Source organism: Dendrobates tinctorius, unplaced genomic scaffold (assembly GCF_039654945.1).
Source record: "Dendrobates tinctorius isolate UK_male_01 unplaced genomic scaffold, ASM3965494v1 ptg000014l, whole genome shotgun sequence".
Taxonomy (NCBI): domain Eukaryota; kingdom Metazoa; phylum Chordata; class Amphibia; order Anura; family Dendrobatidae; genus Dendrobates; species Dendrobates tinctorius.
The window spans coordinates 19,759,012-19,778,257 of record NW_027361682.1 but is presented as its reverse complement, the minus strand read 5'-3'; the positions used below and the strand labels follow the sequence as shown (position 1 = coordinate 19,778,257).

Genomic DNA, 19,246 nt, shown 5'->3' with positions numbered 1-19,246 from the left:
TTGAAATCTCCCATGACCACAATGTCATATTTTTTGGAGAACTTGGCCATTTGATGCATAAAGAGATCATCCATATCTTCAGCTTGCACAGGCGGCCTGTAGTAAATGCCTACAATGGTGTCCTTTCCATTGTTCTGTCCTTGTATTCTTACCCAAACAGTTTCCACAGAACTCCCAGTCTCTGAAGCATCAATCTCTGAGCAGATATACGCGTTTCTAACATACAATGCGACACCTCCTCCTCGTTTATCAAGTCTGTTTCTTGCAAATAAGTTGTATCCTTCTAGTTTTGTATTCCAATCATGTGTATTGTCCCACCAAGTTTCAGTGATTCCAATGACATCATATTTCTTTTCCTGCGTTAGTAGTTCCAATTCTCCTTGTTTGTTGCCCATGCTTTGTGCATTAGTATAGAAGCATTTTAGTTTGTGATTGGTTTCTCTTTCTCCAATATTTTTATTAATTAGATTCTTTTGTCTTTGTTCTTCCTTTCCACTTCTAATAGCAGAGTTCTCATTAGCATTTGTCAGGTGTATGGCTTTTTCTGGCCTTTTGCTTCCCTTCCCATGTTGTTCTAGTTTAAAGCTCTCAATACAAGTGTAGCAAGGCGACTTCCAAATACATGTTTTCCAGTCTTCGTAAGTTGCACCCCATCTCTAGCAAGTAGTCCATCGTAAAGGTAATTCACTCCGTGATCCATAAATCCAAATCCAATTCTGTCAGATAATACTCAGCTTCTTCCTGAAAATGATTGCAAACACAAATGCTTTGGTATTATTATCTTCATGTAATTTGTCTTAAATGAAAAAAACACAAAAAGAATTGTCCTAAAGCCAAATTGGATATAATTCCACACCAAACATAAAAAAGAGGGTGGACAAAAGTATTGGCACTGTTCGAAAAATCATGTGATGCTTCTCTAATTTGTGTAATTAACAGCACCTGTAACTTACCTGTGGCACCTAACAGGCGTTGGCAATAACTAAATCACACTTGCAGCCAGTTGACATGGATTAAAGTTGACTCAACCTCTGTCCTGTGTCCTTGTGTGTACCACATTGAGCATGGAGAAAATAAAGAAGACCAAAGAACTGTCTAAGGACTTGAGAAACCAAATTGTGAGGAAGCATGAGCAATCTCAAGGCTACAAGTCCATCTCCAAAGACCTGAATGTTCCTGTGTCTACCGTGCGCAGTGTCATCAAGAAGTTTAAAGCCCATGGCACTGTGGCTAGATGTGGACGGAAAAGAAAAATTGACAAGAGATTTCAACGCAAGTTTGTGCGGATGTTGAATAAAGAACCTCAACTAACATCCAAACAAGTTCAAGCTGCCCTGCAGTCCAAGGGTACAACAGTGTCAACCTGTACTATCCGTCGGCGTCTGAATGAAAAGGGACTGTATGGTAGGAGACCCAGGAAGACCCCTCTTCTTTCCCCGAGACATAAAAAAGCCAGGCTGGAGTTTGCCAAAACTTACCTGAAAAAGCCTAAAACGATTTGGAAGAATGTTCTCTGGTCAGATGAGACAAAAGTAGAGCTTTTTGGGCAAAGGCATCAACATAGAGTTTACAGGAGAAAAAAAGAGGCATTCAAAGAAAAGAACACGGTCCCTACAGTCAAACATGGCGGAGGTTCCCTGATGTTTTGGGGTTGCTTTGCTGCCTCTGGCACTGGACTGCTTGACCGTGTGCATGGCATTATGAAGTCAGAAGACTACCAACAAATTTTGCATCATAATGTAGGGCCCAGTGTGAGAAAGCTGGGTCTCCCTCAGAGGTCATGGGTCTTCCAGCAGGACAATGACCTTTGCAAAACACACTTCAAAAAGCACTAGAAAATGGTTTGAGAGAAAGCACTGGAGACTTCTAAGGTGGCCAGCAATGTGTCCAGACCTGAATCCCATAGAACACCTGTGGAGAGATCTAAAAATGGCAGTTTGGAGAAGGCACCCTTCAAATATCAGGGACCTGGAGCAGTTTGCCAAAGAAGAATGGTCTAAAATTCCAGCAGAGGATTGTAAGAAACTCATTGATGGTTACCGGAAGCTGTAGGTCGCAGTTATTTTGGCTAAAGGTTGTGCAACCAAGTATTAGGCTGAGGGTGCCAATACTTTTGTCTGGCCCATTTTTGGAGTTGTGTGTGAAATGATCAATGTTTTGCTTTTTGCTTCATTCTCTTTTGTGTTTTTTCATTTAAGACAAATTTAATGAAGATAATAATACCAAAGAATTTGTGTTTGCAATCATTTTCAGGAAGAAACTGAGTATTATCTGACAGAATTGCAGGGGTGTCAATACTTTTGGCCACAACTGTGTATATATATATATATATACTGTATGTATATATATAAATAATATTTTTTATATATATATATAATATTATAAGGGAGGGACTCAAACTCAATATTTTTTTCTCACTTTTTTATTTAGGGAACTAAAACCTGTGATCATTTCACTTCTTGTTCTGATCTCCTATGAGTCCCAGCCTATTGCGTGGAATCATGGAGTAGGAAGATGATGCTGATTGGGAAGCCTTTAACAGGCTGGCCCCCATCTGCATTGCAACCCCTTGACTCAATGGGTGCCGGAACGGTCACGTGACGTGATCGCTCCATTTAAATGCAATGATTGGAGCTAGCTGACACCTGTCTTGTGAAGAGAGAGTTTCATTCCTGAGCCAATTTCATAACCCCCATCAGAAATATGACATACCAGAATGTCTTGATTTAACAAGGGTTTAAAGGGTGTGTAGACTTTTATGAACATTTTAAGCACTCAACTGCATTTAAATCTTTAATAAAAAAAAAGTCAAGAACAAAAATACACAAATTTTGTAAACAGCTCCTGTGCAGATGATATGATTTTGAATCTCTCTCCAGGTTCAGTCTCTGTGTATAACTACAGTATATCGCATATGGAACACGTGGAAGAGATAAAGAAGAGACTTGGCTTCTGCCCGCAGGTTGATGTGAAGTTCGACCCTTTAACAGTAAAAGAAAATCTGAAAGTATTTGCCATAATAAAGGGCATCCCCGCCAAGCAAGTGAATCAAGAGGTAACATCAAGTATCCATGTGGTACTCGCAGGTACACAGGATGCAGTGACGAGCCAGAGACGGCACAAGCTCAAATTCAACCTTTATATATGGGTTATATGGCTAAATGGTAAAGCTGACAATAGTTTTCAAAGTAAGGAAGCTTGACACTAAAACACATATAACACGATATAAGAGTACTCGGCAAGTGCCGGCAACTGTATGGCCACGATATGGTCAACTATGAGACATGGAACTATAGTTAACGATCACTTATCCTTCTCTGACGTCCTGCAGAGTTGTTGTCCGGGAGGTGTCCGTTCGACGTCTCAGTCGCTGGGCCCAGCCGACGAGGAGTTGTCGGAGGCTTCGGGCGTTCCTACGCCCAGGTGCAGAAGGGGCACAGCAGGCCCCAGGAGAATCCCCCTGAGTCGGGACTGCCCCTCAAGGAGGCGAGATAGTGACCGTCGTGGACCTTGACGTACAGGCCGCAGCCACGGTCAGAGGAGGGGCAGTGGCGGCCGCGGGTCTCAGCGGATGGGCCGCAGCCGCGGTATGGAGCGGAGCAGAGGCGGCCGCGGGTCTCAGTGGATGGGCCGCAGCTGCGGTATGGAGCGGGGCAGAGGCGGCCGCGGATTGCACTGTGTCTCTTCCCCACGTTGCTAGGTACTGTCCTCTCCCTGGATCAGGTGAGCCCCCGTCCTGTCTCTGGTCTCTCTGGTCTCCTCTTGTTCTCCAGCACCACTGCTTCCTGCCTCTCGTCTCTCTCCCCGTCGAATGCCGCTCACAGGTCTCCTGTGCTTCTTTTATAGTCAACCCACCCCCACACTTTCTAGAAGAGTCTCCATCCCGGCCTGTAACTGCTTCCCCCCGGGAACATACCCTTGCGGAACCTAGGTGACAGTCCCCTTAGTTCAGGCCCGAATATACAGCGGGCCCTCATTACGGGGCCCTCTGTTGTGAATTCACTTTCTGGCCTACCTCTGGTTACTGGTGAATAATAATAATAATAATAAATTTTATTTTTATAGCGCCTACATATTCCGCAGCACTTTACATTTCAGAGGGGATTTGTACAGACAATAGACATTACAGCATAACAATAATCACAGACAGTAGATTATAACAAATAACAAGAGGAGTGAGGGCCCTGCTCGCAAGCTTACAGTCTATGAGGAAAGAGGTAGACACGAAAGGTGGGTGGTAACAGTTGCTCTGATTGTATGGACCAGCCATAATGTTAAGTGTGTAACAGTACAGACACAGAGGGCTAATGGATGCATAAAGCATGTGGGAACATGATGCTGGGAACCTGGTTATGGTAAAACTTTTGGCTCTGCCACACAGGGATAGGTTAGGTTAATGTGTTGAGGCGATAGGCCAGTCTGAATAAATGCGTTTTCAGGACACGCTTAAAATTGTGGGGATTGGGGACTAATCGTATTGACCTGGGAAGTGCATTCCAAAGAATTGGCGCGGCACGTGTAAAGTGGTGAATTTAGTGGAGATGGTTATATTGACAGAGGCGTCGCGAGTTCTCTTTCCGGGCTCCCTCTGGTGGTTACAGGAGGTAATGGAGCTGATCTAATTACCAGAGGCCTGCCACCTGATAATGAGGAGGACGATTGGACATTGGGAGTTTCTGACTGGATTTAAGACAGCCGACTCCCTCTGTCCCTGCTGGTGATTTTTTCCTGCCTCCTGAGGTCTTAGTTTCCAGTTCAGTCCCTGCATGCTCAACCTAAGTGTTCTTTTGCTATTGTTCACATTTGATTTGGTTTTGTCTATTTCAGTTTTGTATGGTCAGCCAGCCCTGGCTGGGGCTGTGCTGAATTTCCATCCTTATGTTGCTGTTTGTGCCAGTTTGTTTTTGTCCCTTATTAGATTGGCCTCTCTTTGCTCTGTTTTCAGAATATACCAGAGTGCTTTTCTATCAGACGTGTTGGGCATTTTTTGCAGGGTTTTTTGCGTGATTGCAGACAGTGTCTTTCCTTTCCTGTCCTGTCTAGTTAGTTTGGGCCCCATCGTTTGCTCAGCCTATTTTCCTATCTGCGTTTGTGTTTTCATCTTGTCTCACCGACAATATATGTTTGGGGGCTATCTATTCCTTTGGGGTCTTCTCTGGGGCAGTTTAGATTTCCCCTTTCTTGCTTTAGGCTTATTTAGTTCTCCGGCTGTGTCGAGGCGTCTAGAATCATCGTAGGTACGCTCCACGGCTACTGCTAGTTGTGTGGATAGGATCAGGGGTCTGCAATCCGCTTAGTTACCAACCTCTCTGGTTTTCTGTGGCTTAGCTTGGTCTTGCTTTTCTCCTCGGTGACCCAATCATAACAGCCCTCTCTCCTACACTCCCCCATCCTTTTTGCTCGCCAGTCCCCGGGCAATGGTTGGGGGGTTTGTGTTCTTGTTTTGGCCCTGAAGTCATTTTTGCCATACGAACTGATCTTGTTCATATCGTTCTGGGGTTTTCCTGCTGTAGACCGCTCGGAGCATCGCAGTTCAGTTGGCGTGGTGGGGTCTTCTGGGGTGATGGAAGGTGGTTGGATAGCTGGGGCCATAGGGGCACTGGCCCTGGATGTGTCGGTCCTTATTGCCAAGTTGTCCTTTTCGTCTTCATCATCCCACACAGCTGGCGTAGGATCTGGGGCCTGAGGAGGGGCCTTGGACTGTTCGGGATCCGCGGATATACAGGGCCGCAACACATTGCGATGTACTGTTCGGATGAACCGGTCCCCTTCTTTTTCAGACTGTATCTCATATACAGGCCCATCTGAACTTATTCGTCGTAGTAATCGGTAGGGATGTTCCTCCCACTGGTGCTCCAATTTGTTTTGGGGGCGCTGGTCTCGTACAAGTACGCAATCTCCTTTGCGGAATTCTGTGGGTTGCGACGGGGCTTTCCCTGGGTGTTCCAGATCTCGGAGCTTTGTTTGTACTAGTCTGTGTAGGGTTTGCAGACGGTACTGGTGATCCCAGATCCATGAGGGGACCCCTGCCCATGGTCGTTCCTCATCTGGGTCCAACTCCACCTCGGTGATCTCTTTGCCTTCTCGGCCAAAGAGTAGCAAGTATGGAGTGTAGCCCGTGACTCGATGTACCCGGTTGTTATATACCCAGACTAGCTCGGGGACGTACTCTGGCCAACAGGTCTTTCGGTCGTCCTCCAGGGTACGTAGCACTTGGATTAAAGTCTGATTAAATCATTTGCAGGCCCCATTCCCCTGCAGATGGTATGGTGTGGAACGAGATTTATCAATGCCGTACAGGCAAGGTAGTTCCTCCATTACTTTTCCCAGGTAGCAGGCGCCCTGATCCGAGTTGATACATTGTGGGCAACCATACACTTGAACAAAGTTCTTACAAATAGCGTAGGCTGCGGATTCTGCCATTTGTTTTCTGGTAGGGGTCACCATGGCGAACTTGGTAAAATGGTCCACCATGACTAAGCAATGCTCGTACCCCTGGTGGGCTGGACCGATAGTCAGGTAGTCTATCAATGATAGCTCGAGGTGCGCCGTTGATACTATTGTTTGTATAGGGGCTCTTTGCTCAGGGGGTTAGTCAGCTCACATCGGCGGCATTTTCGGCATACGTCTTCCACTTCAGTTTGTAATCGGGGGTGGTAGGCTATTCGCTGTAGCCACTGGAAAGTCTTTTGTGCCCCAAAATGAGCCCCCTTTTCATGAGCTTCCCGGGCAATTTCAGTTAGTTGGACCCCCGGCACTACCACTTGCCAAGCTGCTGTTGGTTCTGCGCACAGTTCGGCTTTTCGGTAGAGTCCGTTTTTGAGCACTAGCTTCTCCCACTGTCGTAGCATTAGTAACATGTCCCTAGAAAGTGTCTTTCTTTGAGCATCATTGGGCAGTTGTTTTGTGGCCACCCATCGACGTAGGGAGCCGATTGTCTCATCTTCCTGTTGCTGACATATCCATTCGTCCCAGGATTGTTCTAGGATGCCCTTTGTGGGTCCCGCATGGGACTGTTCTCTTGTTACTGCCGTTGTTTCGGCAGTGCCTGTGGAAAGTGGTGTTTTTTGCTTCTTCTAACTCTTTGTCTCGGCTCCATCCTGGGGCGGTGTGTCGGATTCGGGACAAGGCGTGGGCGTGGACGTTCTCTGCCCCCCGTTTGTAAATGATTTTGTACTTAAATTTGGCCATCCTGGCTACCCAACGTTGCTCCAGGGCCCCCAATTTGGTATTTTCGAGGTGGGCTAGTGAGTTGTTGTCTGCTCGTACCACCACCTCGGAACCCGCTAGGTACTCCGCGAATCGCTCCGTCATGGCCCACACCAACGCAAGGAGCTCGAGCTTAAAGGAGCTGTAGTTGTTGGGATTGCGTTCGGAGTCATGAATTGACCGGCTGCCATAGGCGATCACCTTCTCTCGGACGTCCTGCATCTGGGACAACACAGCCTCCAGCCCGGGCAAACTCCCGTCGGTGTGCAGAATAAACGGTTGTGAAAAATCCGTGTAGGCCAACACCGGGGTTTCCGAGAGTGTGGTTTTGAGGTTCCGGAAAGTATCCTCCTGTGGTTCACGCCATTGTACCTTCCAGCTGTTGGCACCGGCCGGGGTTCCCTTTAGTAGGTCCTGCAGGGCTCGGGCTCGGCAGGTGAAGTTTTTCATGAAGCGACGGTAATATCCAGCCAGCCCCAGAAAGGCCCGCACATCCTTCACCGTCTTGGGGGTAGGCCACTCCCATATCACAGCGACTTTCTCCAGAGACGGTTTCACGTCCTCGGCGGAGACGACATGCTCTAGATACTCGATCTGTGTGCAGAACAGATGGCATTTCTGGGGCTTCACCTTCAACTCGTACTTTTGTAACCAGCCGAGTACCTGGCCCAGACGATGCAAGTGATCCTCAAACGTGGCGGCGTAGATGATGATGTCGTCCAGGTATATTAGGGTGGCCTCGAAGTTTAGATCACCCAGACACAGCTTCAATCGCTGGAAGATTCCGGGGGCGTTGGCCAGTCCGAACGGCATCCGAATAAATACAAACATCCCCATGGGCAAGATGAAGGCGGTTTTTGCACGATCTTCTTCCGGCATTGGTACCTGCCAGTATCCACTGGCCAAGTGCAAGGTAGACAGGGACTCCTCTATACGGGGAAGCGGATATGAGTCTTTGATGGTGCAGGCGTTCAGCTTCCGGTAGTCCCGGCAAAAACGCAGCGTGCCGTCCTTTTTCCGCACCAGCACAATGGGGGCTGCCCATTAATGGAATCTGCCGATAATGTTCCCTGATGGGGCTGTTCCTTCGGTGGGGATGCCGTGCGTAATGGCTGTGGTGCAACCTAAGTCATCTTTGTGGCTAGCGAATACCTCTTTGTAATGGCCCAGGAGGGCTTCTACCTGCGTATTTGGGCTTGCCCTAGTCCGGAGAGTTCCGCTCGCATTTGCTCCAAGACTGCTCTCCCTTCCTGCTCAGGCAGGGATCCCGCGGTCTGGATGAAATTTGCAGTTATGTCCCAGGGGTCCTTTAAACTCACCCCCAGCCGCAACGCCAGGAGCGGGAGCACCTCTTCCATTTGTTTTACCAGCTTTGCCATTTCCGTGCGAGGTCTTAGGACAATTTCTTGGTCCTCCAGATTGACACAGAGTACAAGGGCTGTCCCCTTTCTTATGGTGGCCATGGCACGAGCCACCAGGAGCCCGGGGGGTAAGTGCTCGGAGAAGCATGGCTCCACCTGCACTCCTTCCAGAGGTACATGGGCCCGGACGGGCAGAGCGATTGCTGTCTGTCCTGGCAGCAGCACGAGCTGAGGAGCCGCATGTGCAGTCACCCTCCCCAGCACCTCCCCTTCCTGGCAGGCCTCTTGGACTCGCGACCCCAGCACCATCTGTTGGAAGACTTGCCCTTGGGGAGTGTGGGGCTCCATTGTTTTCAGAGTCTCTTGGGCTGGTTCACTGAGGAGAAGACTGCTGAACGCCTTCAATATATTCATGCCCAAGGTGACAGCGTGTCTATCGCCTGCGTCTCCCCGAGTCAGGACCACGCCTCGCCGGCCCAATTGCTTGCCGCACATTGAGATCTGCATCCATGCTGCCCCGACGACGGGGATTGGTAGTTGGTTAGCGGCCAGTAGCTTTATCACGGACCCCCAATGGGGCCTTGTGGCTTCGGGGAAGTGCTGCCGGAAGTAGGTCTCTGGCATGGTTGTAACTTGCGACCCCGTATCCACCAGGCAGCGCACCGTGCGGCCTTCAAACTCTGCCCAAATCAGCGGACACTTTGCAACTAGATCTTCGGGACTTCCACCACCCCGCGTTGTGGGTTCTGACTCCAAGCAGCGCCCCCCCTTCTCAGAGCCCTCTAGTTTAATAGACGTCGGGGCGGGTACTTCCCATGCAGAGGGCACTCTCGGGCAAAGTGGCCCACTTCGCCACAATCAAAGCAGGGGAGGGGTCACGAAGGCCAGCTGCCCCGGGGTTACGGGGACTCAGGGTTGCCGCCCTCGGCCCTGGCCGGTTGCTCGTAGCTTCGGCCCTCCTCTTCACCTCAGCCAATTCGCCTCTAATATTTTTCAACTCTTGTTGCATTTCCTCCACCCACTGGGGTTAACTAATGGCGCTCACAGAGGCTTCAACGCTCCGGGCCTTCTCTACGAGGACTGTCACCCCTTGCTCCTGCTCTCGTGTACGTGCCTCACTCTCTATCTTGGAGAAGGTCAAAAGCGGGTTCACTTGTACCCGCTCTCACAAGGCTTGCTTTGTCAGGGGGTCCCGCAGTTCTGTCACTAAGAGGTCACGTAGGGTTATGTCGATGGGTCCCACGCTTATCCCGTCATTTCGTTCACTGGCCGTATATAGCTCCTGTAAGACATTCATGTATTGGGTGACCGTCTCCCCCTCTCCCTGCATGCGGCTAAACAGCCGGGTTCTCAGTTCTCCCATATCAGTCGGGTCCCCATGGGTTTCCTCCAGGATCTGAAATACCCTGGCAAAAGTGTTTCGGTGTCCCGGGGGTCTTGACATCATTGAGTCCCTGGCTTCCCCGTCCATTGCCATTAGGGCCACCTCGGCCTCCAGATCAGGGGTTATTTGGGTGCATCCTCCACAACCCCCGCATTCGCTCCGTCCAGCTAAACAGCATTGTATTTCTGCCTGTGAACCTAGGCACGTTGTTTAGCATAGCCCCTAGGGATATGCTGGACTGGGGGCCACCCTCTCCCCCTTGGTCTGCAGCTTCCCCGCTCGCGCTCGGAGACTGTATCCTGCCGACTACGCCAAATGTGGTACTTGCAGGTACGCAGGATTCAGTGACGAGCCAAAGACGGAGCAAGCTCAAATTCAACTTTTATAAAGTATATGGGTTATATGGCTAAATGGAAAAGCTGACAATAGTTTTCCACGCAGGGAAGCTTGACACTAAAACACAAATAACACGATATAAGAGTACTCGGCAAGTGCCGGCAACGGTATGGCCGCAATATGGCCGACTACGAGTCCTGGAACTATAATTAACAATCAACGGAGTATCACTTATCTTTCTCTGACGTCTTGCAGAGTTATTGTCCGGGAGGTGTCCGTTCGGCGTCTGCCGACGAGTTGCCGGAGGCTTTGGGCGTTCCTACGCCTAGGTGCAGAAGGAGCACAGCAGGCCCCAGAAGAGTCCCCCAGCGTCGGGGCTGCCCCTCAAGGAGGCGAGGTAGTGACCGCCATGGACCTTGACTTACAGGCCAAAGCCATGGTCAGAAGAGGGGCAGTGGCGGCCGCAGGTTTCAGCGGGTGGGCCGCAGCTGCGGTTTGGAGTGGGACAGAGGCGGCCGTGGGTCTCAGCAGGTGGGCTGCAGCCGCGGTATGGAGTGGGGCAGAGGCGGCCACGGGTCTCAGCGGATGGGCCGCAGCTACGGTTTGGAGCGGGGCAGAGGAGGCCGCGGGTCTCAGCGGATGGGCCACAGCCGCGGTATGGAGCGGAGCAGAGGCAGCCGCGGGTTGCGCTGTGTCTCTTTCCCACTTTACTCTGTACCGTCCTCTCCCTGGATCAGGCGAGCCCCCATCCTGTCTCTCTGGAAGGCGCTGGTCTCCTCTTGTTCTCCAGTGCCACCTAGATTCCTGCTTCCTGCCTCTTGTCTCTCTCCCCATCGAATGCCGCTCACAGGTCTCCTGTGCTTCTTTTATAGTCACCCCACCCCCACACTTTCTAGAAGAGTCTCCGTCCCGGCCTGTAACTGCTTCCCCCGGGAACATACCCTTGTGGAACCTAGGTGACAGTCCCCTTAGTTCCGGCCCGGTTATACAGCGGGCCCTCATTCCGGGGCCCTCTCTCCTACATCCACACCCCTCCTATATGAACCAGAGAGGCCGCCAGACCCTAAATATGAAATACTGACACCTTCCTCTATTATTACTGAACCCCTTACACTCTAACAGTGGTTATATATTTCTAAGGCTGGGTTCACATTACACTTCGGCAGTCCGTTAGACGGACTGCATTACACCGCGGTGTAACGCAGTCCGTTGACGCTGCCATTCAGCCCCATTGTCGGGCGCATCGCGACGCATGCCGTAAAGTGGCACGCGTTCGCGATGTGCTGTCATTCAGTGATGGAGCCTCGGACGCGGGCTGCAGCATCAGAGGCTCCGTCACCGCTAGTGCTGATGGAGTATCTGCGCTAGCGGTATAGCATAACGCATATCGCGTTATGCTATAGCATTAACGCAGCCCGTCAACGCTATGCATTGAACGGGCTGTGTTAACACAATGTGAACGTAGCCTTAGTGCTTTTATTGGAATTTAAGCAGTTTATACCAGCATTACTGGTGCTACAGTATATCTAATATGTGCTACTGCTCGTATAGTTTACTCCCTTATGTTAGCTTTTCCAATAAATAATAAATAAATCCTACAATTTGCTACCGGAAATATAGGTATTTATTGTGCATCCTTGGTACAAACAATACTTGCTTTCTTCCTGCGTTTTATAACCAAAGTGATGGTTCAGCCGACACGACGCAAAGCTCTTCTCTGGCATCTGGCAACATTGACCACGGCTGCGCCTCCGACACGTACGCACGTGACATGGCCGCTTCTGATTGGTTCCCTAAGCAGGACGTCATGATAATCCGGTTCATGTTCGCATTACTATGGGGGCGGGCAAGAAGCTTTAACACAATTCACCCCGAGCTACTTTCCCTTTTTGTTTTTTTCCTCCCCTTCTTCCAAGAGTCATAACTTTTTAAAATTTTCTAGCCATATGAGGACTTGTCTTTTGCAGGGCGAGTTGTGCTTTTGAATGACCCTATTAATTCTGATAATGATTCCCCACATCAGTACGAGTTCGCAGATACCAAACACGTATATATTTTTTGTTGGGAAAAGAAATTCCGAAAATTGTAAAAAAAAAAAAAAAAAAAGTTGCTTATATCGCTATTTTCCGAGACCAGTAGGGTTTCCATTTTTCAGTATCTGGGGCTATGTGAGGGCTTATTTTTTGTGCACTTAGCTGACATTTTTAATGATACCATTTTGGTGTACATGCAATGTTTTGCATTTTATTGCAACGTCGCAGCGACCAAAAAACCGTAATTCTGGCATTTTGATTTTGCTCTTGTTATGTCCTTTACCAATCAGATTACCGGTATCTTATTTTATATTTTGATAGATCGGACATTTCTGAAAGTGGCAATATCAAATATGTATTTTTTTATTTCTTTATTGTTTTATTTGTAATGGCACAAAATGGGGTGATGTGAACTTTTGTATTTTTTTAATATTTTGAAAAACTTTTTCCTGTATTTAATAAACCCCTTAGGAGATTTGAAGCTGTGATCGTCCTATTGCTTGTGCTGTACATGGCAGCGCATCAGTCCTGTTATGTATAGCAAAAATAACAATCTCCTAAGAATCTAGAATTAGTGGGCTCCTTGATTTCTGTAGGTCCTCGATTAGTGAATTTCTATAAAAAGACAATATATTAAAAAAATATATATTTTATTTTTTTTTTCCACCAGGTCCAAAAAATTATGTCCGATCTGCACATTAAAAATATTGAGAATGTGGAGGCCAGTAAACTAAGCGGAGGACAGAAGAGGAAATTGACACTGGGGATCGCCTTGTTGGGGGACCCACAGGTAAGGCTTACATGGGCAGGTCTCCTCCACCCGTAATGAGCGACGATATAACAAGTCGATCGACGCTCGTTGAAGACCCTTTTTACCCCGGCAGATGAAAACTGTATGAAGACGATTGCTATTACTAGACCATACAGCGCACATACTGTCATCAGGCCATTCACTGGTTACACAAGAGGTTCTACCAAAAGCACTTATTTTTTTGGCTGCACAAAAGATGCGATTAGCCAAATTTCAGTTTCATTGACTAACTGATTGCTGCCATGTTTATAGTAACACAAGCTATGTCTCTGGTCCAACAAGACGAGGTTTATTAACTGCCTGAAATAAAAGCTATAAGGCCTGGACTGGAGCTATGGGATCGACCACCCCAACCCAAGCTCTTCTGTTCACTCCTAAATCTCAGACTCAAAATTCAGTCCCATGAAAAACTTCTCAGCAACCTATTATTTCTGGAACCCTCATTTCCAGGACTTACGTCACCGAGGCTAGACTCCTCAGTGACAAATATCTCTCCTCCAGGACTTTATCTCCTGCTATCTTACACACCCCACATAAGAGGACATTTTAAGTGTCATATAGATGTTCCTATTAGGATGGGTTTTCAGATTGGTCGACAATATGATTAATTAAGAGTTTAATTAAGACGTGTGCTGAATTAACGTGGAAAACCACAATATTAATCCCCCATTTTATCAGCAGTAACAAAAAAGTGTAACTCAGTTGAGATACTTATATACAACAGAGTCATCTCACTCAATAGAACAACTGAAGGCACAGGAACTCATAGTGCAATGAAACATCATGGATGGAAGGAAAAAAAAAATTCCAGGTTCCGGAATTGTCCGATAAAATTCAAAACTATATTATAGAAAAAAGGTATAAAAACATCTGTGGCTAAAAACACCACAGTGAAAGATCAGATGAGATACTTTTCATAAATTCTACAACATTAACAAATTTACAGACTGCAATTATTCTCCAAATCTCATGCCTTCTCTTGGTCACGTGATAACCGGGCACAATTCTGCATTTGCCCAATCCTTAGTCACTCTCTCACTCACCCTGAGAGATTATAGAATGTTAGAATCATAGAATCGTAGAGCTGGATGGGACCTCCTGGGCCATCTGGTCCAACCCCCTGCTCAAAGCAGGATTCGCTAAATCATCCCAGTCAGATGTCTGTCCAGCCTTTGTTTGAAGACTTCCATTGAAGGAGAACTCACCACTTCTCGTGGCAGCCTGTTCCACTCATTGATCACTCTGTCAAAAAGTTTTTTCTAATATCTAATCTGTCTCCTCCCATTCAGTTTCATCCCATTGCTTCTAGTCTTTCCTTGTGCAAATGAGAATAAAGATGATCCTTCTACAATGTGACAGCCCTTTAGATATTTGTAGACAGCTATTAAGTCTCCTCTCAGTCTTCTCTTTTGCAAACTAAACATTCCCAAATCCTGCAACCTTTCCTCATAAGACAGGGTTTGCAGACCGGTCACCATTCTGGTCGCTCTTTTCTGAACTTGCTCCAGTTTGTTGATGTCTTTTTTAAAATGTGGTGCCCAAAACTGGACACAATATTCCAGATGAGGTCTGACCAAAGAGGAGTAGAGGGAAATAATGACTTCACGTGATCTAGACTGTATGCTTCTGTTAATACATCCTAGAATTGCATTTGCCTTTTTTACTGCTGCATCACACTGTTGACTCATATTCAGTCTGTGATCTATTAGCATACCCAAGTATTTTTCACATGTGCTGTTGCTTAGCCCTATTCCTCCCATTCTGTATATGCTTTTTTCATTTTTATTGCCCAGATGTAATACTTTGCATTTTTCCCTGTTAAAAACCATTCTGTTAGTTGCTGCCCACTTCTCCAGTTTATTTATATCTTTTTGAATCCTCTCTCTCTCTTCTCTAGTATTAGCTATCCCTCCTAGCTTTGTGTCATCAGCAAATTTAATCAGTTTACCCTCAATTCCTTCATCTAAATCATTAATAAAGTTGTTGAACAATACAGGGCACAGGACAGAGCCCTGTCGTACCCCACTTGAGACATTCTTCCAACTGGATGTGCAGCCATTTACGACCACTCTTTGGGTCCGATCACTAAGCCAGTTATGAATCCACCTAACAGTTGCCTTGTCCATTCCATACTTAGTCATTTTTTCAATAAGGATTGTATGAGATACTTTGTCAAATGCTTTGCTGAAGTCAAGATATACTATATCTACAGCATTTCCTTGATCCACCCAATCAGTGATTCCGTCATAGAAGGAAATTAAGTTAGTCTGACATGACTTATTAGTTACAAACCCATGCTGACTCAGTTTAATCACTTCATTTTTATCCAGGTACTGACATACATGTTGTTTAATAATTTGTTCAAAGATCTTTCCTGGAAGTGACCTCCAGGGTCATCGTGTTCAACCCCTTGCTCAATGCAAGATTCACTAAACCATCTCAGACAGATGTCTGTCCAACCTCTGTTTGAAGACTTCCATTGAAGGAGAACTCACCACCTCTCATGGCAGCCTGTTCCACTCATTGATCACTCACTGTTAAAAAGATGGTTCTTCTGGCACATGTGACTACCACAGGTTTACTAAAACAATCATTCAACAAACCTTATGATCCTAGGCCCCAATCAATCCTCGCCATCTACATATTTTACAATCTCGGTAGCAAACTCTTCGCCATTCATATATTTCATGATTTTGTTGACTAACTCCTCATGCTTATATACAGAGAGTCCTCTCAGATAATAGTACCCCATTGCTTGGGCTTCAAAAATCTCTCTTTCCTTCTGGCGGTACCCTCTAAGCTCCTCACCCTAACTTAGTGGGTGGTCTCTTCCTTCCTTCTTACAGGCGGGCACGACTTCCTCTAATATGGTCAGTATCCTCTTCGTAACCAGGATGGATGCATCTTTTCAGATGTGCCCTCTTTCCTGGCGAACACAGAGAGAAGAGGGCCCATGTGCAAGAGCAATACATGGGTACTTTTGCAGTCCAGTAGCTCAGCATAGTGGCCAGTTCCACCTGCTTTGGAGGTAGAAATGGGCGCCCGTACTTCTTGGACTCCTGTGTGGCTGCACTGGTTGCACTAATTATGTGTCCATCCCTGGCCCTCCTTCGTTTACATATTTTGGGCTCAGATAGGCAGCGGAGCTCCTACCTTCCTATTCCTTGTGCTCTCTGCAACTGCCCCAAGATAGAGGGAAGCCAGCTATTATAGACCACATAGATAAATGCAGTATGAGTCCTGGTGTGAAGCTGAAGGCTCACAAATGAAAGAAGATTAGCATTTGTCATTTTCAACCCTTATACCATCAGTCTAACAAAACAGCAGATGTTGGGGTGAATAATTGGGCATGTTGGATGCATGCATCTGATGAGAGATACACCACTGCCAGCCAAGACGTGAAATGAGAAAGCACCTCAGCCATATTATGGTGTAGTCAGAATAAATAGCTGTCTTTTGACTGACAAGCATGGCCACTCATACTGTGCCAACCTATTCATTTTATGGAGAACATAATGCACCGCTATGTTTACTTTTCCCTGCAGTGGCATTACCACTTTTTCCCAGATTCCCCCACAGATTACACCTAATGCCTTATAATAAAGAAGCATTATTCAGGGCTGACCTTCCTAGATTGTTTGGGGGAGCGGTGTGATTTACATCGGTAAATATGCATGGATTGATTAGGAAATGATTGTCATTTTTTACAGATTTTGCTCCTGGATGAGCCCACCGCAGGATTAGATCCGTGTTCCCGCCACTACATTTGGGCACTGTTGAAAAAACGCAAAGCCAATCGAGTGACCATGTTCAGTACCCAGTTTATGGATGAGGCAGATATACTTGCTGGTAAGCAAAAAGAGGACCTGTTTCTTGGCATATGTATTTTTTTACATCAGGTGTAAATGCCGCTGTTTTGAATCCAGCGTTGTTTTTCTTTTGTACCTTCGCCTCTTCGTTCCAGAGATATGGCCTCCTCTTTCCTGTATATAATTCCTGTCTGATTAGCAAATGGGTGTGGGTGTGCTTATCAATTCCTCTTTGTGGGCTTATGTTTGGGACCACGCTCACTTGGCTAACAAGACTAAATTTATATACAGGAAAGAAAGGGCCATATCTCAGGAACGGAGAAGCACAGGAACAAAAGAAAAGCAATGCTGGATTCAGGAGAACAGAGGCATTTACCACCAGGCTAAAAAAAATGGTCTGGACAAAATTGTTGGCACCCTCAATTTAATATTTAATTGCACACTCTTTGGAATAAATACAGCTCTGGGAAAAATTAAGAGACAACTGCACAGTTTTATAAAAATCAGCTTCTCTACATGTCTGACAGCAATTCCATTCCAGTGTCAGTTGAATTCCAACCAGAGTACACCTCATTCTACTTAATGTGCTTCTGATGAAGTGATCACCTGAACCAAATCTTATTTAACGAAGGAAAGTATAAAAAAAAACCCTCCTGTGGTGTTCACAATCCTCTTGCAATAGGACAAGCTGGATGGCAAAACAAGTGCTAGTAATATCCCAAAAAAAAAAAAAATATATATATATATATAGATATATATATATAAAGCTCAATGTGTGTGTGTGTGTGTATGTATGTATGTATGTATGTCTGGGATTGGCATCCGCACCGTCATAGCTACAGCCACAAAATTTTGCACAGTCACACATCTGGACCCCGAGAGCATCATAGGCTATGTTGTGAGGTGAAATTTTAACCCCGTGCGTTCCAATTCACCAAACAATTTTGCCTCTAGGTACATAATGGGGAAAAAGTGTATGTATGTATTGGCATCTGCACCATCGTAGCTACAGCCACAAAATTTTGCACAGTCACACGTCTGGACCCCGAGAGCGTCATAGGCTATGTCGTGAGGTGAAATTTTAACCCCGTACGTTCCAATTCACCAAACAATTTTGCCCCTATCTACATAATGGGGGAAAAGTGTTGGAGGCAAATTGACAGTTGCCAGATGTGAACAATGGGGACTTAAAGAATGAGAGCGATGGCGCCAAAGAGTATATACCGTACAGTTGCTAAGGTGGGGCCCTGACATGGGATACTCACCACACACGAATTTAAATAATAAAGGGAAAACCTGGGTAACATTAACAATGGAGGGCCCTGCGATAGGGAAACGGGGAAGTGGAGACCTCCCGCACTCCCCTGAGTCAGTGTCTCTACACTCCTATCGTTCCCTATGCCGGTTCCGCACCGCGCAACGCACAGGAACCTTTTAACCCTAGCTCGCCCTGCACCTAAACCCTCACTAGGGAATTGGTCGGCGCGGAAACTAATCCCACCACTGCAGTAAACACACATAAGGAAAAGTGATAAAACAGGGGAACATCACTTAGCTTTGCTCTGTTGCTTACGCTCCCAGCAACAGAGCCCACCACCTTCGTGCATCTTCTCCTCCAACCGGATCCATCACCATAACCGGATCCATCACCATAGTGCAGCCTTGGAGCAGAGTCCACCACCAGCTGCAGCTGCCCAGTAAACAGAGTCCCAAAGATGAGTCCAGCTTCTGCCAAAAAGTTCAGCATGCTTGAGTCCAACTTTTCTGCCAATAAGTCAAGCATGCTTGAGTCCAGCTTTCAGCAACCAAGTCCAGCATGCTGAGTGCAACTCTCACCATAGTCGCCACTCCACCAAGCCATGCAAGCACTTCCTGCTGACACCATAAACTACGACTCCACCACGCCATGCCAGCCCTTCTTGCAGACCCCATCATTGGACTCCACCAATCCATGCCAGCACTCCTTGCAGACTCCATAGCTGCAACTCGTCCTCTCTGGCTGGGCTGCCCAGGACTCTTGTTCAGCTCCATCTTTCACCCAGGCTTCCTTGTGAATGACTAACTGAAGACCTATCACCAACCGTGATTGATACACCTGACCTCTTTTATAGAGCATTCACACCTGCATTATAATTACGTGCACAAACTAAGGTACTAGAGTGCAATACCGCTCACCACCACCGGGGCAACTTAGAACAAACGATACCACAGTGCAATAAATCTAATGGCCACCGGGGGCAATCACACCACTTTGGCACACAGCCAAAGGAAAAAAGTTCAATTTGTCCATTTAACTTGTCAGA

General features: G+C 47.0%; 1 protein-coding gene across 3 annotated transcripts in view; it reads left to right on the top strand.

The window, feature by feature from the left end:
* Window positions 1-19,246, top strand: part of ABCA9 (ATP binding cassette subfamily A member 9) — a 271,200-nt gene that overhangs the window by 103,107 nt on the left and 148,847 nt on the right. For all 3 annotated transcript variants that reach the window (XM_073559967.1, XM_073559966.1, XM_073559968.1), the window contains 3 exons: window positions 2,880-3,055; window positions 12,994-13,113; window positions 16,845-16,983. In XM_073559967.1, coding sequence (XP_073416068.1) covers window positions 2,880-3,055; window positions 12,994-13,113; window positions 16,845-16,983 — 435 coding nt within the window. The remainder of the gene's footprint in view (window positions 1-2,879; window positions 3,056-12,993; window positions 13,114-16,844; window positions 16,984-19,246) is intronic.